Source organism: Melanerpes formicivorus, unplaced genomic scaffold, assembly GCF_026170545.1.
Source record: "Melanerpes formicivorus ecotype bairdi unplaced genomic scaffold, bMelFor1.0.p_v2 SCAF_8, whole genome shotgun sequence".
Classification (NCBI taxonomy): domain Eukaryota; kingdom Metazoa; phylum Chordata; class Aves; order Piciformes; family Picidae; genus Melanerpes; species Melanerpes formicivorus.
This window is the reverse complement of record NW_027142360.1, coordinates 22,990,557-23,012,170: the sequence shown is the minus strand read 5'-3', so window position 1 is coordinate 23,012,170 and position 21,614 is coordinate 22,990,557. Positions and strand designations below refer to the sequence as shown.

Below are 21,614 nucleotides of genomic sequence, written 5' to 3'. Positions count from 1 at the left end.
CCAGGGCCTATCAGGAGCCGGCGAGCGCACAAGGGGAAGAGGTATAAAAGGCAGGCCCGAGAGTTTAGCAAGTCCAGCTGCTTCTTTTGAGTACTAGTGGGGTTCTGTTTGCTCTTCAGTTAAGATCTGAAAGATGTCGGGGCGCGGAAAGCAAGGCGGGAAGGCTCGGGCCAAGGCCAAGTCGCGCTCTTCACGGGCTGGGCTTCAGTTCCCCGTGGGCCGCGTCCACCGATTGCTGCGCAAGGGCAACTACGCAGAGCGAGTGGGTGCCGGCGCCCCGGTGTACCTGGCGGCCGTGCTGGAGTACCTGACGGCTGAAATCCTGGAGCTAGCAGGCAACGCTGCCCGCGACAACAAGAAGACGCGCATCATTCCCCGCCACCTGCAGCTGGCCATCCGCAACGACGAGGAGCTGAACAAGTTGCTGGGCAAGGTGACGATCGCGCAGGGTGGAGTGCTGCCCAACATCCAGGCCGTGCTGCTGCCCAAGAAGACTGAGAGCCACAAGGCAAAGAGCAAGTAAAGTGGGCCTGGTTAACGGCACAGAAACTAAACCCAAAGGCTCTTTTCAGAGCCACCAACAAATTCAGAAAAAGAGCTTGAGTTGCTCCCAAGTGGGTGCTGGGGGGATGCATTTCTTAAGGCCATGAAAGCAGGGCAGTGAGGACCTAATGTTCTACAGTTACTGAAGTCTCAATTGTGCCGGCTGTTTTAAGCCCGGAAGGAATGTCTGGTCCCTACATCTCCGACTCTGCCGGGGTCTTGTGCGGTTGTTCCCACATGCTGGGAGGGAAACAGATTTGAAGGAGGGTTGCGGTGCCCAGGCGAAAGCCGGGAGAGCGTAAGTCTCAGAGCCACTGTCCCGCGCAGTCTTTTTGAAAGGGGGGGAGGGAGGGGTGGGGGGCGCTTAACCGGTTCACACCCGGAGCGTCGGCCGCGTTGGGCGGCTGCCTTTCTACTCCCCACCCTGCCCAAGAAAGTACGCCCCACCAACTGAATGAACCTAGCTTAGCCTGTGCAGTTCCTCAGCTTGAGGCATAAGCAGGAAGGTGAAAGGAAGTATCCGAGCCTGTGTAGTGGAGGGCTTAGGCAGACAAGAGGCAGGTTATGCCTTTTTTTCCTATTTTGTTGTCTCGGGGAAAATGTTCCCTCCCCCCACCTTTTTTTTTATTTTTATGTAAAGCAAGCCACTGAAGCCCCTAATATTGCAATTTTCAGGAATTATTAGCACAGTAAAGTTGTCCGAGAGAAGCTACCGGTAAAGCAGGCGCAGAAAACCTGCGAGCAGCAGTGCACTTAATAAAACAAAACCCAGCAAACAAGTGTAGCCGCAAGGCAGCCAGAAGCTGGAGGAAAACCCCCATGGCAAGAGAACATACGTGTGGAAATAGTAGTACAGTAGTGCCAAAAAAAAAAAAACCAAACCTGCCATGACACAGCTCTTTGAAATGAAAATGTGGGTGGCTCTTAAAAGAGCCTTTGGGTTTTCAGAGTGGTCCAGGAAGACAAAGATTTAACCACCAAAGCCGTACAGGGTACGTCCCTGGCGCTTGAGTGCATAAACCACGTCCATGGCCGTCACAGTCTTCCTCTTGGCGTGCTCAGTGTAGGTGACAGCATCTCGGATCACGTTCTCCAGGAAAACCTTCAGCACACCACGAGTTTCTTCGTAGATGAGGCCAGAAATACGCTTGACTCCGCCACGGCGGGCCAAGCGGCGGATGGCGGGCTTGGTGATGCCCTGGATATTATCGCGCAACACCTTGCGGTGGCGCTTGGCACCGCCTTTGCCGAGCCCTTTCCCGCCTTTGCCTCTGCCAGACATGACAACGCTTGTAGGATCCAACTGGTAAAGGTACTACTGCCCAAAGGTTTTTATGCGTGTGGGTCCGACCTGTTTGGGAACAGGGGAGGGGACGGCTGGCGGGGGTGGGGCCTGTGCCTCTGTTCCTTTCTGCGGGCCCGGAGAGGCGGGGCCTTGGCCCTTCGCTTCTCTCGGGCACCTCCCCTAGGTCCCGCTCAGTTTCGCTGAGTCTCTCACTTGTTTCCGCCTCCTCCTCGCTTGCTGTCCTTCAGCTCCGGTGCCTCTGTAACGCCATTTTCCGTCTGATTTCCTTCCGGCCGGGATGGCCTTGCACAGGTCTTTCCTCTTTGCGGGGGGTGATCGCGGCTCTGCGAAAGGACCCAGTAGTTCTGTGGCCCCGACGAGCGTTGGGAAGGTCATTCAGGCCGTGTCTGCACTCCCAAGGTCACATGGCAAGGACTCAACAGCACTACTGAGACCCAGCTGCTAAATGGGAAAGCTAACAGGTTACCTCCACTGCCTTATACTACTATTTAACTTAGGCTGTAAAGCATCTACAAAATTATGACTGTGCCTTCACCTGCCACCTGAAAGAAGTATACTTGTTTTTCACAGAGTTGGCTATGCCTGATTCTCATGCTGTAGCATCTTCGAGGAGTCCCCAAAGGGCTTTTTCATCGTAGAATTAAAGAAGGACCTTTAGTTTAAATCCTGTGTCTGGACTGTTGCCTTGTGTCAAGTCCCAGATGCCCTGGACATGTTTCATTTCTGTTCAAATCACAGCTACTAACTGGATTAAAACTACTCATGCATATGAAATGTACAAGAAAAAATATTAAGTTAGCTCCATGCATGTATACCTGCGTGTTTTCAAAGGCCTGAGGTCATTCACAGTGAATAGATACTCTTTCATGCAGTATGTTTTCCTTCCATTACTCATTGCCAGTGACATCTCTTATTGTAGTATGGCTTGATAATTCCAAAAATTGGTCATCATGACTCCTAAACCTATACCCCATTTTGCTGTCTATCCTTTCCACTTGCCCTTATCCTAGCTAGGGCTTACTGGGCATATGAGATTAGCAAAATTCCAGTATGGAGTGTTTGCCTGTCCTCATCATGGCTGAACACACAAAATTATCCAGAAAGAGAGAAGAGATCCTTTCAGAAAGAAGTGTTCAGGCAGGTCTTTGTGAACTCTGACAACCCTTTGTCTCATTGATACTGACATTTGCTTCTGCCTTGGTCACAATCTCTCCAGGAGGGAAGGTTTGAGTGATGGGACCTAAATGTATAAGGCTGAGGTAATTATTTGCCAGTACCTGTCAGCTCTGATATTTTATATAAGACTGTCACTGCCTGACCCTGAAAACTGATTTATGTTCCTCTGTTTTTTCAGCACTGCATTGATGATAACCAGGTGACACTGCTACCCTAGAGAGTGGAAGGTGACCAAAAAAAACTCCCCATAGATAATACAAACCAGAATGTTAGAAGAATAAATGCACATTGTAAGATGAAAGACGGGGGGGAGGAAACCAAAACAAACGGTTTTAAAGGGTAAGAAGCTTTTCTTTTCATTAGTGTCAAATGCAAACAAGCATTAGCGTCCCCACTCAGGGCTGTGACTGACAGTAGAAACCCTTAAAATCTTTGTATGTTTTCAAGCATGTCAAGGCCTATTTCCTTCTCCAGATTAGTAAAACAAGCACAGATTGCACATTTTCCTCCTTTTAGGCTTTGGTTTTTGTTTTTTTTTTTTGTGTTTTGGGGTTTTTGTGGTTATTTGTCTGGGTTTTTTGATTGTTTGGTGTTCTGTTTGTTTCTCTTTACTTTGGTTTCTTTTCATTTTGGATTGGTTTATTGGTTGGTTGGCTGTTTTTCCCCACAGGGAGATGTTTATATAAATAAGTGTGCATTAGATCTGGATAGCCAATGTCAGAATTCCTCAGCTGTTTGCCTCGCTGATTAGCAGGCCCTTTTCTCACCAGGCCTGGATAATTTTGCCTATAAAGTTTCCTTTTGTGCTGGTGTCCTCTGTGTCACTTTGAGTAAACCCAAACCCCCACCTAGTTTCCCTTCACTTACCACCTCTATATAGCTGGACACAAGCTGGTTTTTACACCTCAGTGCTCACTTGTTATTCTGCTCTTTAGTGATTCATTAATTCTTCCTTGATTTATGCACTAATCAACTAAAACTTGGTTTAGCATTTTCAGTTCCAAAACAGGAAAAAAAAAACAAACAACATATCTTGCTTAGGACAACCAAGATTTAGACTTAATTTACGGAAATCCTTCTTTCTGCAACCCAGATCATACAAAGCAAGCTGCACATAAAATAGGTGAAATGCATTCTTCTTCAATGTGCCTGCACTGTATTCTCATAATCTTATGAGCCTGTGAAGCCACACTCCTGAATTCCTGACTGCCTGATAGCAGAAGTAATGAGTGTCTGCCCTCCTTTGCATATTGTGGGGCAATCTGGACATCAACTGGCCCCTCTAGTACCACAGCAGTCTGGATGACATCCTAACCAGGGACAGCACCACTCTGTCACCATCTTAACATAGAACAGAATTATAGGATGTACTGGGTTGGAAAGGACCTCTAGAGGTTCCAGTGTTCTACCACCCTCACAGTAAAGAAATTCTTCCTGAAATGCAATCTGTATCTACCCTGCTCTAGCTTAAAACCACTGCCCTTGTCCTAGTGCTACATGCTCTTCTGGGCAGTCCCTCCCCAGTTTTCTTATGGATCCCCCTTCAGGTACTGGAAGGCCACTATAAAGTCTCCTTGGAACTTCTCTTCTCCAGGATCAACACCACAAACCCTCTTAGCTTGTTGTCACAGGAGAGGTTCTCCAGCCCTCCGATTACTTTTGTGGCCCTCCTCTGGACCCTCTCCATCAGGTCCATGTCCTTTCTGTGTTGAGTGCCCCAGAGCTGGACACAGTACTCCAGGTGAGGTCTCACTAGAGCAGAGTGATGTGACAGAATCACCTCTCTCCATCTGCTGGCCATGCTGCTTTTGATGAAGCCCAGTATGTTATTTGCCTTCTGGGCTGAAAGTGTGTGTTGCTGGCTCATGTCCAGCTTCTTATCCACCAGCACCCCTAAGTCCTTTTCCACAGGGCTGCTCTCTATCATATCCTCTCTGACCCTGCATTGATAATTGAGAGTGCTCTGACCTGAGGTGCAGTATTTTGCATTTGGCCTTGTTGAACATCATGAAGTTCACCTGGGCCTAGTTCTCCAGCTTATCCAGGTCCCTCTGCATGACATCCTGTCTCTATATCATACTGACTGCATTGCTTGGCTTGATGTCATCTACAAACTTGCTGAGGGTACAGTTGATCCCACTGTCTATATCACTGTTGATGACATTAAACAACACTGGTCCCAGTAGAGACCCCCGAGGGACACCACTTGGCACCTGTATTCATCCAAGCATTGAGCCATTGACCACTACCCTCTGGATGTGACCATCTAGCCAGTTCCTTACCCACCAAACAGTCCACTCACTAAATCCATATCTTTCCAGATAGAAAGAATGATGTCATGAGCCACTGTGTCAAAGGCTTTGCAGAAGTCCAGACAGATGACATCTATTGCCCTTCCCTTATCTAATAATGTAGAAAGCCACTAGGACTAGGACTTGCCTTTAGTAAAGCCATGCTGGCTGTCTTGAATCACTTCCCTGTTCTCCATGTGCCTTATCAGATCTTCTTACGGACTGCAGATCTGCAAAGCATGTACTGTAAAAAACATAAGCTACAGCACTCTGAACAGCTCTTCAACACTTTTTATCTATCTTCCATGGGATGACAACCAGCGTATACTGCTGCCACCCCACTATTTTATGGTACTCCTTCTCTAGAAAGATGGCACAAACAGCATTATCTGGAGCCAGAACCTGCTTTACCTCCACACCTCTGAGGAAAACCAGTAAGGCAGTATCACTTAATGAGAGCATCTTCTCATAGTGTGTGACACAGTGCTTTGGCTCTCACTGATGGCAGAAAATCAGCCTACACAGTGTCTGGGTGCCACCATCACTGCCTGAGTGGCAAAAAATGGCTTGCCTGTTAACCTAAATGTATATGGAAGCCCCATCAGTGCCGGGGTACCACCAGCCAGGGAAATGGTGGACTGCAAATCAGCTGTGCATGCACCCATGGCTATGGCTACAGGGAGAATGTGAATTGGTCACACATCACAGAATCAGAGAATGGTAATGGTTGGAAGCGACCTCTGAAGATCATTTACTCCAAACCTCCCTGATAAAGCAGGATCACCTAGGCTAAGCCACACAGGAACATATCTAGGTGGGTTTTGAAATTCTTCAGAGAAGGAAACTCTAAAACTTCTCTGGGAAGCTTCTTCCAGTGCTCCATCACCCTCACAGGAAAGAGGTTTTCCATCATGTTGAGGTTGAATTTCCTGTGTTCCAGTTTGTGTCCCTTGCCCCTAATTCACACCTTTGAAAAGAGACTAGTCCCATTATTTTGACATCTACCCTTATGGTATTTGTAAATGTGGATCAGATTCCCTCTCAGACTTCTCTTCTTCAAACTAAATATCTCCAGGTCTCAGAATCTCCTCATAAAACAAATGTTCTATGCCTTTAATCATCCTTGTACCCCTGTGCTGGAGCTTCCAGTAGTTCCCTGTCTCTCTTGAACTGGTCAGCCCAGAACTGGACACAATAATAGAGATGAGACCTCACTACAGCAGAGTAGGACAGCAGAAGCTCCCTCTACCCACTCCCAGATCATTCCCTGTCTCTAAGCTGTGTTCACAAGGAGCACTGGCACATGAGTAGGAAAGAGTGGAGAGCAGAAAGCATACAGAAGTGACAGGGTGCTGGGGAAAAAGTGGGCTTGGCACCATAGATTTTTTGATATCCAACTGTGGGAATCTTTTCTTTGCTTGTGTGTGAGAAAGGTAAAAGTGTATTAACCTGGTAGATTCCCAAACAGTTATTCTGGGAAGAGTTTTCCCCTACTGAGTTTTTGGTGCTTTTTTGTTTGTTTGGTTGGTTGGTTTGGTTTGTTTGTTTTGTTTATTTGTTTTCTTTTCCTTTCACTTTCCATGGCAGGGCATTTCCCCCAGTGCCTCCTAACTATGGACATATCTAGGTTTTGGACAATAGGTTTTCAATTCCCAAATTACATGTCATGTCTATAATGAAGGGAAGCCACAATAGTTGCCCCAACCCCTAACCAAAAGTACAGGGAGGAGTGTTCAGCATTCCAGGAAGCTGAGTCTCTGGGGACAGTCATCAATTGCCCTACCCTATTTGCCTTGCTCACTACAGATGCTTGGCCATATGCTGGATTAAAAAAGGCCTTGTGTGGCCTTAGTACACTTAGGAGGAGTCTTACCAACGGCAGGAGCAGGAACATCAACATTATGTAGGTAGAGACTTGTTTGCTGGGCTGCAGCAAGTTTGCAGTTTAGTGGGTTAGCTAAGGGTTAAAAGCTGTTAAACTGTGCTGACTGGTTGGATCACATGAATTATTACATTTGTAACTCAGATGAAGGATGAAGTTGCTGAAGGCAAGTAATACATGGGTGTAACACTGTAATAGGAGTGTAATCAAGGTTGCAGGGAGTATTTACACCTCTTTCCTGTGGAACAGGTATGTAGGAGTGTAGCACATAATGTAAAGGCCCTCATGTAAATCTCGCTGGAAATTGTTGCTTTAAGGTTGGAGAGGGGCTGAGGTGCAGGGGCTTAGCAGCTGTACTACCTCCAGCTGTCCAAGAATGACTGAGCATGGTCTTGCCTACAAGGGGGTAGAAGCCTATCAGGACATTTGTGTGGCTAGCTCTCATGGTAATGCTTCCTTAAAAAAAAATTGCTTGAGAAGAACAACTACTGTGCTACCTCCCATTACGGCAAACATATCTAAATATAACCCAGACCTCATTTTCTTAGGAACAAGTACTGGCAGATCCTAAACTGGAGATGAGAATGTTTGATATCTCTCAGGTGTAGTGCCAGCCCTTGGCTGTGGTTCATACATCTTGTTTGTGCCAAGAGGTCTTAACAGATATCTGCAGAAGTTGGACAGGCCTGAGTATCTGAAAGGAAGTGACTTGCAGGGTTCAGATTGCAGTCTTGCGTAGGTTTGTGATGTAGTGTGACCTGCTGCTGTGGCCATGAGGTGAGAAGGACTGAAGTCATTGGGATGTAGCAGGCACTACAGTGATGGCCTTGTCCTAAGTATCTCTAGAGATCCTGAAATCGTTCTCCTCCTCTTAGTGAATGACAAATTCTACCTCCTTCCAGTCTCATTGGGAAAGTCAAACTGCATGTCAGTCTATGTGGAGCCTTCTCTATGAAGCCATTCTACAAAATCCTACACCTCAACCAGAATTAATGTCTTTTCTCATTTACTCAGCTGGAGGTGAATCTGCCACTCCTGCCTTTTTTAATAAACCTTCACCAATTTTTTTTCTTTGCCTGAATATCTGTGTCTGTTCCTGCTATGACTGCAGAGCAAACTGTGTGAAAATTGCCAAATGTGCCTTCACTTGCCTAAAAGTTGTTTCTGCACATTTGGGTTCCAAACAATGGTTCTACATCTCTGAAGTTATTTTATGTCTTTGCCACAAAGCTGCTAAAAAAAAAAGTAATAAATTAAAATCATAGCTTCTGTCTGTGTCATGAAGTTTCTGAATTTATTACAGTTTATTTTAAGGTAATAGATGGCAACATTCAGAGATCAAAAGTTGCCATGAGTATTATTAGATGTCCTCTGTTGGGAATAGGGAGAGGGTAGCAACTGCTGGGACAAAACTGATGGTGGCCATTTTAGCCACCTCATTTTCTGTCACCAATAAATGAGAAGTAACACTCAGTGAAGCCACAGCAAGGGGCTGGAGTATTCAAATCTAACTAGCTGCTAACATGGCATCTCCTCTCAACGTTACTACTTTATTTCACTATGTAAAGTCATTAGAAAGTCACATTCATAATGTACAAACATGTCTAGGATATAGACTTCATATATGTATATATGTGTGTGTCTATATATATATAAACATTTAGATTTTTATCATATGGGGCAGTATATCTTCAATACCCACATGCAGTACAATTTATTTAAGTTCTGTATCCTTATTTCATATTATGCCACGGTCACAAACAAGACCTTGACATTTCCAGTTTAATTCATCTCTCTCTCAATTATCTTCCCACTGAATCACTACAGAGCTGAGGTGCACTTTTCCTGCAACATTTTTTCTGCTGTTTCGTTTTTTTTCTTTCCATCTAGAGACTTCAATTTCTCCCCTCATTGCATTTGTTCAGGATTTCATAGTCAGTGAGCCCAAATTTTACATCAAACAGAAATGGTTGCTTATTTTATATGCTTTTACTATACAATTTAGCCATTGCAAATGAAACAATGAGGAGGAAAGAGGATTACATTTACTCTAAACTATCTGATTTATATGATCTGAAATTTTGGTTGTGAATATGTACTTAAATACTGTACTCATGATATATACATTATCTGGTAATATCAAAGGAAATCAGAGGACAGGGCTGAAGTGCAGTCTTTGTGATTCTTAAATCAAAAGGCCATGGATAATGCAACAGTTTATAATCAAGTACAGATTAATGAAGTATTATTCCAGGGTTCAGTTCTGTTCAGCTTATTACATCATCTTCCTCCAGCTATCAATCTTGAATTCTTCCTGGTTCTTTAGGAATGACCTATGGCCTACCTCTCCCCTTTTTGAATTTCAGATTATCACAAAGTACTCTGGTTTTATCCTAACAATATTTCCTCATTTCAGTGAGGGTTGTAAAATGCATAAGGATGAATCAGATGTTTTTGCTGTGGAGTGGGAAGAGGATTTCAGAGTTGGCATTAGATAAACCTTTGTGTAGATACAATGTGTGAGATAAGTGAGGAAAAACCCCAAAACCAAACACAAAACAACACTAATCAGTAATGCTACTTTAAATTTTACAACTATTACAGAAAATACATGACACGACAATACTCTCTGAGAAGGAAGACCGTGACTATTGCTATACTAGTCCTCGCACATCTTAAATTACTAGACAGACAAAGATGATTTCAGTAAACATCATCAGAACTTTAGGAGCTTGCTTTCTCTTACAAAACTGCAGTTTTTTGACATCAAATGATGGTTTCCTTGAAAGTAACATGCAACACGAAAAGAAAATAGTTGGATTTACTTAATAATTGTTATAGAAATTCGTGTGGAAAACAAACAAAAGGAAGAAAACACCCAACACAAGGTAGCAGGCTAAGTTTGCCTCCCTGCGACTGAAATTCCAGGAAGGCAAAATAAAACAACTGTATGTTCATAAATGTCCAGATATAAACACATTGCTTATGGTTCTCTAAAAAGTGCAATGGGAGGCTGTACGAGACACTATTTCACTAGACTTTAGCGTTTTAGAAGGTAAAACACATGGTCAAAGGAACCGGTTCTTAATCCATATTCAGAGCTGAAAGAGAGAGTTTGTGTTACTTCCTCCTCTTCAAAATCAATTTAAACTGTCAAAATAGCTGTAAATCGGCAGGTTCCAACTTTAACCTCAAGAAAACCCTCTAAAGAATCAGACTGAGTCGTTTCTGTAACATTTATGTCAAAAGGAAATTTTTAATTTGCAAGGAAAAACAAAAGTTTCTCTCTTCAGAGGTCTCTCCAGCAGCAGCACACGGGATTTATCGCTTCTCCTTTAACTCACTCCGCGTGTTTGCGACTGGAAACTCTCCCGAACGCAAGTACCTGCTCTTCTCCTCCCTCACCGGGGAAATGGGGCGATTTGGTGGCAGAAATTCCGAGGAAAATACACTTTTGTTAGTCCAAAGAAACACAAATCGAGCACACCGAAGAGCTCCCCGGCCGTGCAGTGGGGCGGGCTCTGCAACGCACCAATCACGGCGCGGCTCCTCTCTAAAAATACGAGCATCTGACCCGCGCCAGCCCAATTGTGTTCGCCTGCTCCGCAGAGGACGCTGCTACCATGTCCGAGACCGCTCCCGCCGCCGCCCCCGATGCGCCCGCGCCCGGTGCCAAGGCTGCCGCCAAGAAACCGAAGAAGGCAGCGGGCGGCTCCAAAGCCCGCAAGCCCGCGGGCCCCAGCGTCACCGAGCTGATCACCAAGGCCGTGTCCGCCTCTAAGGAGCGTAAGGGGCTCTCCCTCGCTGCGCTGAAGAAGGCGCTGGCCGCCGGCGGTTACGATGTGGAAAAGAACAACAGCCGCATCAAGCTGGGGCTCAAGAGTCTCGTCAGCAAGGGTACCCTGGTGCAGACCAAGGGCACTGGCGCCTCTGGTTCATTCCGTCTCAATAAGAAACCTGGAGAAGTGAAGGAAAAAGCTCCTAAGAAGCGTGCCGCCGCGGCCAAGCCCAAGAAGCCGGCGGCCAAGAAGCCTGCCAGTGCTGCCAAGAAGCCCAAGAAAGCTGCAGCTGTGAAGAAGAGCCCCAAGAAGGCCAAGAAGCCGGCGGCTGCTGCAGCCAAGAAAGCGGTCAAGAGCCCCAAGAAAGCGGCTAAGGCAGGCCGGCCCAAGAAAGCAGCAAAGAGCCCTGCCAAGGCAAAAGCGGTGAAGCCCAAAGCAGCCAAGCCAAAGGCGGCTAAGCCCAAAGCAGCCAAGGCGAAGAAAGCAGCGGCCAAAAAGAAGTAAATTATCCCGGGAGAGTCCTGCTCTACGTACCCTTTTTGTTATCCAACGGCTCTTTTAAGAGCCACCCACACTTTCCCTAAAGGAGCTGAGACACTGACGTCGTCAGTAACCTGCAGCAAAGATCCAGTAATTCGTAAGTCGTCAGAGGTCCATTGTATCTTTTTTTTCTCCTCGCTACAGTTACCGAAAGAAAAGTTAACGAGCCCGGTATAACGCGGCGGCTTTAGGAAAGTGTAGACTTTTGACGTGTTTGGTTGTTTTTCTGACGAGTAATCGTTTTGACTACCAGGAAGCAATGTTTTATAATAGCGATTTGATAAAAAAAAAAGGGTGTATGGTGGGGTTTTTTTTAAGGATGTATTTTTTAACAAAAGTAATGCAAGGCACGCTACTACTGAGCCATGTCTAATCTGTTGTATTGTTTCTCCTAAGGTGTATCTTTAAATGGATTTATCCATGTGGGGGAGGAGGGGGATGGGTTTCCTTAATGACGCGAAAATAGCCAGGAGCTCCTTTATTCTCGATCGGAAAGAAAAAGAGCTTTAAGTATTGAAAAAACCCGCCCTGCCCAAGGATTGGCCAGAGGAGAGCCCGGCCTGCTCTCCTTCCCCCCCACACACCCCCCTTCCGCGAAGACGATTACACCTCGTATCTGCCGTGCTGTTTCAGCCTCCCGGAGACAGGAAGAAAACAGAAAGCATGAAGGGGTGGGGGAGGGCCGGGAGCTGTCACCTAAAGAATTCCCTTGTTTGCCTGGTTTCAGAACTGAACGGAAAATACTTCATCCCAGGAAGAACAGGACATTTTTTTGGCACGACTTTGTTAACGATACCATGGAAAGCGTTGCTACTATCACCGAACCAAAAATTGCGTTAATAAAAACGGAAAAGGAAAAGACAAAACATGGGTTGAGTAATTCATATAATACGGGTTAACTTTAAAAAAAAAAAAAAAACGGATAACTGCTCTTTTATGATTTTGTGGGTGGCTCTGAAAAGAGCCTTTGGGTTATTTACTCTGGAAGAGACAACTTTGTCGCCTCTCCTTTTGTTCACTTGGCTTTAGCCTTATGGCTGTCGGTCTTCTTGGGCAGCAGCACAGCCTGGATGTTGGGCAGTACTCCGCCCTGCGCGATCGTCACCTTGCCCAGCAGCTTGTTCAGCTCCTCGTCGTTGCGGATGGCCAGCTGCAGGTGGCGGGGAATGATGCGCGTCTTCTTGTTGTCACGGGCAGCGTTGCCTGCCAGCTCCAGGATTTCAGCCGTCAGGTACTCCAGCACGGCCGCCAGGTACACCGGGGCGCCGGCACCCACTCGCTCTGCGTAGTTGCCCTTGCGCAGCAATCGGTGGACGCGGCCCACGGGGAACTGAAGCCCAGCCCGTGAAGAGCGCGACTTGGCCTTGGCCCGAGCCTTCCCGCCTTGTTTCCCGCGGCCAGACATCTTCACTTGCTCGCAGCTAGAACAAGCTCCCGGCAGCAATACACAAGAAACAAACCGAGCTGCCCAGCTATAGCCCCGCTTTCCCGCCTCATTCCTTCGCTGATAGGCTGAAAAGTAGGTCTTCTCAAGGTAGCCAATGAGAAGAAGGATCGTATTTTGACCAATCAAAAAAGGCTATGTGAGTGTTGTGACGTATCTTTGAGTCCTGACCAATGAAAATGTGAAGTTAGGATTCTTTTCATTTGCATAAGGCAGGCTATAAAAAGTACAACGCGGCTGACGTTTGCATTCGTCTTAGCGTTTCTGCTAGTGTCGTTGCTGCTGCGTCTGAGACTTACATCTGCTGTCATGCCTGAGCCGGCCAAGTCTGCTCCCGCGCCCAAGAAGGGCTCCAAGAAAGCGGTGACCAAGACCCAGAAAAAGGGAGACAAGAAGCGCAAGAAGAGCCGCAAGGAGAGCTACTCCATCTACGTCTACAAAGTGCTGAAGCAGGTACACCCCGATACGGGCATCTCCTCCAAAGCCATGGGCATCATGAACTCCTTCGTCAACGATATCTTCGAGCGTATCGCTGGCGAAGCCTCTCGCCTGGCGCACTACAACAAGCGCTCCACCATCACCTCGCGGGAGATCCAGACAGCTGTGCGGCTGCTGCTGCCGGGTGAGCTGGCCAAGCACGCCGTGTCCGAGGGCACCAAGGCTGTCACCAAGTATACCAGCTCCAAGTAAACTGCATCCTTTACCTAGATCTACTCGACCCAAAGGCTCTTTTAAGAGCCACCCACTTTTTCAATAAAAGGGCTGAAGAGTCAAGTTCTAAAAAAGTTCCATATTATTAGTGTCACTTTTTACTTTATGGTTATGTGTTTGGTTTGTGCCTTATAAGTAGAGGGATTTTAAGAAATTATAATGCTTTTAATCAAATTAACTGCATAACTACAGGAATGGTTTAGTAGGTGTGAAATGATATTCACCCTCCCTTTGTGGTTTTTAATTGAAAGGTGACTATTTTCTGCTAAAGCAGTCACAGGAAGGAGCTGAGCGATTTTCTGTGAAAATTGCATACACAATATAATTAATTTTAAAAATTGCTGAACATAAGGAGCTAGTGGTGTTACTCTGCTGCAAGGAAGCATGTACAATGTTTAATAGCCAGAAATTTGGGGGGAATTTGGTGATGAGTTTATCATATGGCTGCAAATCAACCCTGAAGTCTTTTGGCCTCAAACAACAGGCTCATGAAAGCCTTCACTTAAAAAAAAATGTTGCTTGTGTTTGCTTTTTCCAGTATCAGTAAGAATGATAAGGCAATACCCAGGGGGTTATAATGTGAATATGGCATTTCTATCTGCACACATCACCAGCTCTGATTCTACTGCATCCACTATTTTCTAGCAGTTCTGAGGTCAAAATCTCTGCAATAGGAAAAACTAAGTACCACAGAAAATTTCGTCTACTTGGGGTTTTTTATATTATTTTTATTTTAATCAGAGTTAAAAGTAGTAGGTGACAGGCTCAGTGAGAATAGTAAACTTTAAAATTCAATCTCACAGGAGGATGTACATTCACTATTAATTCAGCAAACTGTGTGAATATAAAAACACCTGGCAGCATATTCTTTCACACTGTTCTTTAATGCACTTTACTATTTAATTCAAAGTAAAAATCTCTTAGATCCATTCTACTCAGAAGACATGGATGGACTTTTCCAACCTTAATAATTCTATACTGTCACCCAGCAACAGTAAGATGTCACAGTGCTCCAGGGGGCCTTAGAGTAGCCTTCTAGAACATGAAAGGGGTCTGCAAGAAAGCTGGAGATGGACTTTTTGCAAGGGTTTGTAATGATAAGACATGAGGTGGTGGCTTTAAGATGGAATAGGGTATATTTAGACTGGATATTAGGAACAAATTCCTTACAGTGAGAGTTGTGAGGCACTGGAACAAATTGCCTATGGCATGGGGGTTGGAACTAGATGGTCTTTAAAGACCCTTGCTTTCTATAAATCTATGAATATACTTATGAAATCAAATTATTTTTTTCTAATGGCCAGAGACTGCAATTACTAGACACACAGGGGAAAATTATTGCCATGTTGATTTCTTTTCAATAGAGAAGAATATATTTCAAAGTAGTTAACACAGAGGGTGAAAGCATTAGGTGCAACTAGGGAAAAAGACTTGGCCTTTTATATGTCTTGATATAATGCTTTTGCTCAGTAATGGAAATGTTCATGATTCAGATTGTAAAGGAAAAACTTGCATCTTTATGCTCCAAAAAAAATGGTCTTGGTTTTGTGTTGTGTGAGAGCACAGTGCTGCTCAAGACGTGATGCACATCTCACTGGAGAAGACAGCTGGAAATGTAGCTGGGAAAAACTCTTCCCCTTTCCCAGCTCACATACCTACAAGGAAGGAAGAATCATTGCAGTAGGCATGGGCAGTTTTTTCCTCTAGACTGAGTTGACAGAACCAGAGGTGTATGTAGGTGGAAAGAGCTTTTTCTGGGTTTGGATTTATTTGGTGTCTGCAAAGAACTAAATTGTTTGATGTCCTGTCCTGTTGGAGGGGTTGTTCTGAGAGCATTCCTTGCCAAAAGTTATTCTGTGAATCACAAAGGCTCTTCCCTTCATATTTTTTTAACACAGAAAAGATAAAGAAGGAATTCTGGGCATACTTGTATTTTAAAGCTACAAAATAAGTAGTTTGTTTGTGAAAGGAGTAAAGTAGTACCAGGACATCTTGAGATTTTTAGCACTAGTAAAATCCACACCCCTCTTTTTTTTTTTTTTTGTTTTTGTGCTTGCTGTCCTACTTGCATTGAGTGTAGATTTTTGTACTTGAAAATAGGAAAATGGAAGACAGCACAAAATAGAATAGGGTGAAATCTGTACTTCCGATAGAGGATCTTGCACCACCCTTGTGTAGGATAAAAGTCATGACAAAATGCATGCTGCTCTTTTATGCATCCCCTTTGAGTTTTGTAGCAAGTAATAGCTCCTGGAATGCAAAGCAATCTGAACACTAAACATAATAAAGGTGGTTTTACCTTGTGCACTTGGGGTACAGCAAGATTAGCATCTTTAATCACCACCACTTAGAAAAGAGGACAAGAGTGACACAGCCTCAATGATTTTTACACTTTGAAATACATCTTTACATGAAGCAGACCAGACTGACTGCAGCGCATACAAACCTGATTGCTAATTTATCTGAATTAGTTCCACTCCCTCTGTGCAGGAGCATTTAAACTCTGCCTTCTGAAATTGTTGGGAAAAAAGCCATGACAGAAGTGAACTGGGCAGATGGATGTAAGGTAGATATATTTAGCTCCTCAACCAATAATAAATGACACACAAAAAAAAAAACACCCTGATGGGATGTGTTATGTGCTCTACTTCAGGCTTATGCTAGCAGTTTTTAAATGTATGTTTTTCTGAGGGGGCAAAAACTATAAGAGTTTCTAAAGTGCTAACGATCAGAGTGACTAAACCTTTTTGTAACACGCTGATGACAAACTCTTTCTCCACCCCCCCACCTCCATCTTTACACTCTTTTCCACCTGAGAACATTTGCTTGAAAGACAGTATTTCTCACCATCCTTCTGAAATGGCAAAGTATAAAGCGGCATTTACCTTATCAGCAAGCGGCCTGAAGGGGTGGGGGAATCTACTGGGAGGGGCCTTCTGGGCAGAGGTGATGCACTCCCTTTTCCCAGGCCTCCCTGAGCCCCGGCCCATTGTTGCTGTTGAGTTGCTAAGTGATCCCATTCACATGGGCTTGGGGAGGCAAATTTCCCTTTGTTCCTTTTTCACCAGCGTTTGTACCTTCCTAGTCCGTCCGGCTCTTGTAAAACCGAATTAATGTTAAAGAAAGAACCCAGAATCTGCTTTTAGGAGATAGCAAGTGTTCCTTAAGAAATATATATATATATGCATTTTCAACTTTGATGAGCTCACCTGGATTTGCAAGAAATCGTGCAATGGTTTGGGTTAGAAAGGCTCATCTAGTTTCAAACCTCCTGCCACCGGCAAAGATACCTTTCACTAGACCAGGTTGCTCAAGGACCCATTGGAACTGGCTTTGAACACTTCCAGGGCAAGGGTGTCGATTTTCCTGGGTAACTCCCTTCAGTGTCTCATCACCCTCACTCTAAGGAATTTCTTCCTAATAACCAGTCTAAATCTACCTTACATCTATGGGTTTGATAAACCACATCTACTGCAGTGTCTGACACTGCAAGAGTGGTTTAGCGGTGGGCTTGGCAGTGATGGGTTAACAGTTGGACTCTACAGTAATCTCAAGGGGCTTTTCCAACCTGGACAATTCTTGTGGCCAATGACATCCTGGCCTGTATCAGGAATAGTGTGGCCAGCAGGAAAGTCATTCTGCCCCTGTACTCCACACTGGTTGGGCCGCACCTTGAGTACTGTGTCCAGTTCTGGGCCCCTCAGTTTAGGAAAGATGTTGAGTTGCTGGAACGTATCCAGAGAAGGGCAACAAAGCTGGGGAGGGGTTTGGAGCACAAGCCCTATGAAGAGACGCTGAGGGAGCTGGGGTTGCTTAGACTGGAGAAGGGGCTCAGGGATTTTCAAAGGATTCTTCCATATTTTGCTACAATGCCCAGTGATTCCCATGTGCAGTTGACAAAACTCATCATGTAGAAGAGATACAGAGGGGAATGAGACTTTCTTCCCTTGCAGTTGGGTGAGCTTATTAATCAGCTTCAAGAAAGTTACACTCAGTTAAGACCAGGCCCCAAAATTATCTTAGGCAGGAGGACTTTCTTGCATGATAGCATTAAAAAAGCAGCAATAGAGGGAAATTAACACGGGCCCTGAAGCAACGAACATCCCTCCTATTGCGAAAGAATTGTGTCAGGGTCGCTGCTAGTACCGCGTGATTTCTTTAGAGCCATTTGGGTTTTTTTTCTTCTTTCACCACCATGTCTACCCTTCTCCCACCCCACGCCCATCCCCTCCCCCATACCCCCTCTCCCCCATTTCCCTGCTCTATATGCTTTGCAAAGTCGAAGATGGAGTGAAAAGCAAACCACTTATTAACCACTTGTAACTCTGACCAGCTGTTCCTTAATACTATCCAAGAGAACAGAAAAAATCTAGATTGACAGGAAAGCCTTTACACATATTGCCTCCAAAAAGAGCTGCAAAGAGCACCTAGAGCAGAACCAGTTTGCTTAATAGATGCAATGTTTACTGTAATACCATACATAAAAGCAAATTACCACAAACACACTGAAAGTGCCCAGACTTCCTCAGAAAATATAAATATTTTAATAAAGATAAAGTTATAGCCCTTAAAGCAACAGGGAACTGAATTGTAACCTCTAGGTGTAATACAGCCGGTATTTTCAAGCAGTATTTAGATTAATACAGCGTCCTCCCCCCTACCCCCACCCCCCAAAGAAAGCAAACAAAACAGGAAAAAGGTAAAACTGAGCAAGAAGGCAGAAGAGTTAAGGCAGGCACTTTAACACTCCACGAGTTTTTACAACAGCTCACTAGAATCAAAACCATTAGAGTGATTCAACCTTTTTTGATCACTGTGGGCGGCTCTGAAAAGAGCCTTTGGGTTATTTTCGGTCTGATCTGCCTCCCAGTCAACCCTAGTTGAGTTCACTTAGCTTTAGCTTTGTGGCTATCGGTCTTCTTGGGCAGCAGCACAGCCTGGATGTTGGGCAGCACTCCACCCTGCGCGATCGTCACCTTGCCCAGCAGCTTGTTCAGTTCCTCATCGTTGCGGATGGCCAGCTGCAGGTGGCGGGGAATGATGCGCGTCTTCTTGTTGTCGCGGGCAGCGTTGCCTGCCAGCTCCAGGATTTCAGCCGTCAGGTACTCCAGCACGGCCGCCAGGTACACCGGGGCGCCGGCACCCACTCGCTCTGCGTAGTTGCCCTTGCGCAGCAATCGGTGGACACGGCCCACGGGGAACTGGAGACCGGCACGAGAGGAGCGCGACTTGGCCTTGGCCCGAGCCTTCCCGCCTTGCTTCCCGCGGCCAGACATCGCAGCGACGAAACAAATAAAATACAACAGCACAAATACCAAGTTGCTCCCAAGCCCCGACCGAAGCTTATATACTTCTGGAGTGGAGCGGCAGCGGCTGCGATGATTGGCTACGAAAGAGGAGCAGTACCGACAGCCAATAGGAATGCGAATCGAGAGGTGGCCAATAGCAGAAGCAAGCACGGCGCGTCGACGGCCAGTCGAACTTCCAACCAATGGGGATGTGTCTCTGAAGAGCCGCTGGGTACTCAGCGCTGCTATAAATGAGGAGACCAAGCGCAGCATCCGTATTCGTTGCTTGCTTCCCTTTGCTTCGTGCTGAGAGAAGGAGCCGCGTCTGCTGCCATGCCTGAGCCAGCCAAATCCGCTCCCGCGCCCAAGAAGGGCTCCAAGAAAGCGGTGACCAAGACCCAGAAAAAGGGAGACAAAAAGCGCAAGAAGAGCCGCAAGGAGAGCTACTCCATCTACGTGTACAAGGTGCTGAAGCAGGTACACCCCGACACGGGCATCTCCTCCAAGGCTATGGGCATCATGAACTCCTTCGTCAACGACATCTTCGAGCGCATCGCCGGTGAGGCCTCTCGCCTGGCGCACTATAACAAGCGTTCCACCATCACCTCGCGGGAGATCCAGACAGCTGTGCGGCTGCTGCTGCCCGGTGAGCTGGCCAAGCACGCTGTGTCCGAGGGCACCAAGGCTGTCACCAAATACACCAGCTCCAAGTAAATAACCTGTTCAGAAGATTTGTTTAAACTCAAAGGCTCTTTTAAGAGCCACCTATCTTTTCAGTAAAAGAGCTCTAATTCCTGTTTTAATTGTTAGTAATACAATGGCAAACGTTCCCCCCTACCCAGCCAATTTAGTTAAAACTAAATCGGTAAGAATGAAGTAGTCGCTGCTTCCTATGGTTTCTATACTTGTTTCCTTTTTCCTACTAACCTCAGACATTACCAATAAGTCTTTACAGTGCCTTTTACGTTCTTGAGAGCTGCTCTGGTGGTAGTTTATAGGGCACTTTCCATCCACCACCCGTTTCAATGTCGTTGTTCAAAGTCTGAAGTGAAAAAAAGGAAAAAAGTTATTATACTTGGTCTCTGCTAAGCAGGATGATTTCAGCACTGGTTTCCTCCCCCATTCTCGTGACACAGTCATATAACAATATAAAAATCTCCGTGATTTTAAGTAACTGATAAGGAAACATTTAGTTCTCGTTTTTATGGAGTTTTTTTTTTCTTTACTCGATATTCCTATTTAGAGTAATGGTTTGAGAACACATACTAATCGCTCCTCAAGTGCCATTTCTTGGCCCCTGCTGCCCCCTGATGGGCGTTTCCAAATTTTCTTTTTGTGGTTTATATCGGGTTAGGACCTTGGACACAGGAAAAAAACTATAACCGGTGAAAAACCGGTGCTGGAGGAAGTTATGACAGCGAGACTTAGGAGACAGAAAAATTAAATAACAGTAGAAAAAATCCAGTGGCAAAGCCCTTCATGTGAAAGATTGGATGGCTCTTAAAAGAGCCTTTGGGTGAATCAAATCTGGCTGCGAGCGCAGAGAGAGCTTACTTGGAGCTGGTGTATTTGGTGACAGCCTTGGTGCCCTCGGACACGGCGTGCTTGGCCAGCTCACCAGGCAGCAGCAGCCGCACAGCTGTCTGGATCTCCCGCGAGGTGATGGTGGAGCGCTTGTTATAGTGCGCCAGGCGAGAGGCTTCACCGGCGATGCGCTCGAAGATGTCGTTGACGAAGGAGTTCATGATGCCCATGGCCTTGGAGGAGATACCCGTGTCGGGGTGCACCTGCTTCAGCACCTTGTACACGTAGATGGAGTAGCTCTCCTTGCGGCTCTTCTTGCGCTTCTTGTCTCCCTTTTTCTGAGTCTTGGTCACCGCTTTCTTGGAGCCCTTCTTGGGCGCGGGAGCGGATTTGGCTGGCTCAGGCATGGCAGCAGACGCGGCTCCTTCTCTCAGCAAAAAGCGAAGGGAAGCAAGCAACAGATACTGTCACAGCTCCCGGTCTCTTTTATAACAGCACAGCGCCGCGCCTGTCCTCTTCTAAACCTAGTCCGCCCCGCCCCCGTGAGCCAGCAATCTGAGATCGGCGGCAAGGAGGCGGAGTTTTTCCTCCTGGCACCGCGGTCGGATCAGAGCGATTTGTGGAAAAGAATAACTCTGTGTTTGTCATCGGCGCAGATGGTCTGTGTGTCTGGAGGAAAGGAATGCGAGTTCTGTGTGGCACCGAGAGGTGGCATTGCTGCGGGGCCCTGAGCCGTGGGTCCGGTGGTGCATAACGATGGACTGTTTAAGGGGAGCGAAGCGATGGTTGTGTATTTGGCCTCAGGGCGATAGGTTTCAGGAAGGCATAGACCAGAGTTTTTGTGGGAGCGTGAGAGTAACAAGTTGGGGGGGGGGGGGGGGGCACGGAACTATGTGTTTTAGCGGAGATGCGGGTTTAGTTCAGGGTGTAGCGTGTTTTGAGGGGACCTGAGCGATGCGTTGTCTGCGAGGCACTGAACTCTGCATGTGTACAGCAATAAGGGTGTTCAGTTTGGAGTCGCAAAATTATGCTTTTTGTGGGCGAGGCAGAACGAAGGCTGCTTTGTACAGCTGGCAGTGTGTGCATGAAGGGGTACGGAGAGATGTGCGTGTCCACAGGGAATGGAACGA

At 46.1% G+C, this 21,614-nt stretch overlaps 8 protein-coding genes across 8 annotated transcripts; 4 read left to right on the top strand and 4 right to left on the bottom strand.

The window, feature by feature from the left end:
- The first annotated feature begins 133 nt into the window (after positions 1 to 133).
- On the top strand, positions 134 to 523 carry LOC137443190 (histone H2A type 2-C). The gene has a single exon (XM_068142660.1). The coding sequence runs from the start codon at positions 134 to 136 to the stop codon at positions 521 to 523; it is 390 nt and encodes a 129-aa protein (XP_067998761.1).
- Positions 524 to 1,384: 861 nt separating this feature from the next.
- On the bottom strand, positions 1,385 to 1,837 carry LOC137443196 (histone H4). Its single transcript, XM_068142665.1, has one exon. The coding sequence runs from the start codon at positions 1,823 to 1,825 to the stop codon at positions 1,514 to 1,516; it is 312 nt and encodes a 103-aa protein (XP_067998766.1). The 5' UTR covers positions 1,826 to 1,837; the 3' UTR covers positions 1,385 to 1,513.
- An 8,944-nt stretch (positions 1,838 to 10,781) lies between these two features.
- Positions 10,782 to 11,872, top strand: LOC137443188 (histone H1.01). Its single transcript, XM_068142658.1, has one exon. It carries the CDS (start codon positions 10,822 to 10,824, stop codon positions 11,479 to 11,481), a length of 660 nt encoding a protein of 219 aa, XP_067998759.1. The 5' UTR covers positions 10,782 to 10,821; the 3' UTR covers positions 11,482 to 11,872.
- Positions 11,873 to 11,894: 22 nt separating this feature from the next.
- LOC137443191 (histone H2A-IV) lies at positions 11,895 to 12,922 on the bottom strand. The gene has a single exon (XM_068142661.1). The coding sequence runs from the start codon at positions 12,920 to 12,922 to the stop codon at positions 12,533 to 12,535; it is 390 nt and encodes a 129-aa protein (XP_067998762.1). The 3' UTR covers positions 11,895 to 12,532.
- A 348-nt stretch (positions 12,923 to 13,270) lies between these two features.
- On the top strand, positions 13,271 to 14,535 carry LOC137443194 (histone H2B 1/2/3/4/6). Its single transcript, XM_068142663.1, has one exon. It carries the CDS (start codon positions 13,271 to 13,273, stop codon positions 13,649 to 13,651), a length of 381 nt encoding a protein of 126 aa, XP_067998764.1. The 3' UTR covers positions 13,652 to 14,535.
- Positions 14,536 to 17,925: 3,390 nt separating this feature from the next.
- On the bottom strand, positions 17,926 to 19,250 carry LOC137443187 (histone H2A-IV-like). The gene has a single exon (XM_068142657.1). The coding sequence runs from the start codon at positions 19,231 to 19,233 to the stop codon at positions 18,559 to 18,561; it is 675 nt and encodes a 224-aa protein (XP_067998758.1). The 5' UTR covers positions 19,234 to 19,250; the 3' UTR covers positions 17,926 to 18,558.
- Positions 19,251 to 19,253: 3 nt separating this feature from the next.
- On the top strand, positions 19,254 to 19,805 carry LOC137443195 (histone H2B 1/2/3/4/6). Its single transcript, XM_068142664.1, has one exon. The coding sequence runs from the start codon at positions 19,294 to 19,296 to the stop codon at positions 19,672 to 19,674; it is 381 nt and encodes a 126-aa protein (XP_067998765.1). The 5' UTR covers positions 19,254 to 19,293; the 3' UTR covers positions 19,675 to 19,805.
- Positions 19,806 to 19,925: 120 nt separating this feature from the next.
- Positions 19,926 to 20,931, bottom strand: LOC137443192 (histone H2B 1/2/3/4/6-like). Its single transcript, XM_068142662.1, has 2 exons — positions 20,515 to 20,931; positions 19,926 to 20,002 (listed from the first exon to the last, which is right to left on the bottom strand). Exons 1-2 carry the CDS (start codon positions 20,889 to 20,891, stop codon positions 19,996 to 19,998), a joined length of 384 nt encoding a protein of 127 aa, XP_067998763.1. The 5' UTR covers positions 20,892 to 20,931; the 3' UTR covers positions 19,926 to 19,995.
- Positions 20,932 to 21,614: the final 683 nt, after the last annotated feature.

Excerpts from the sequence above, each read along its gene's own strand:
- LOC137443190 (XM_068142660.1), top strand. The coding sequence starts at position 134 with ATGTCGGGGCGCGGAAAGCAAGGCGGGAAGGCTCGGGCCAAGGCCAAG.
- LOC137443196 (XM_068142665.1), bottom strand. The coding sequence starts at position 1,825 with ATGTCTGGCAGAGGCAAAGGCGGGAAAGGGCTCGGCAAAGGCGGTGCC.
- LOC137443188 (XM_068142658.1), top strand. The coding sequence starts at position 10,822 with ATGTCCGAGACCGCTCCCGCCGCCGCCCCCGATGCGCCCGCGCCCGGT.
- LOC137443191 (XM_068142661.1), bottom strand. The coding sequence starts at position 12,922 with ATGTCTGGCCGCGGGAAACAAGGCGGGAAGGCTCGGGCCAAGGCCAAG.
- LOC137443194 (XM_068142663.1), top strand. The coding sequence starts at position 13,271 with ATGCCTGAGCCGGCCAAGTCTGCTCCCGCGCCCAAGAAGGGCTCCAAG.
- LOC137443187 (XM_068142657.1), bottom strand. The coding sequence starts at position 19,233 with ATGCTGCGCTTGGTCTCCTCATTTATAGCAGCGCTGAGTACCCAGCGG.
- LOC137443195 (XM_068142664.1), top strand. The coding sequence starts at position 19,294 with ATGCCTGAGCCAGCCAAATCCGCTCCCGCGCCCAAGAAGGGCTCCAAG.
- LOC137443192 (XM_068142662.1), bottom strand. The coding sequence starts at position 20,891 with ATGCCTGAGCCAGCCAAATCCGCTCCCGCGCCCAAGAAGGGCTCCAAG.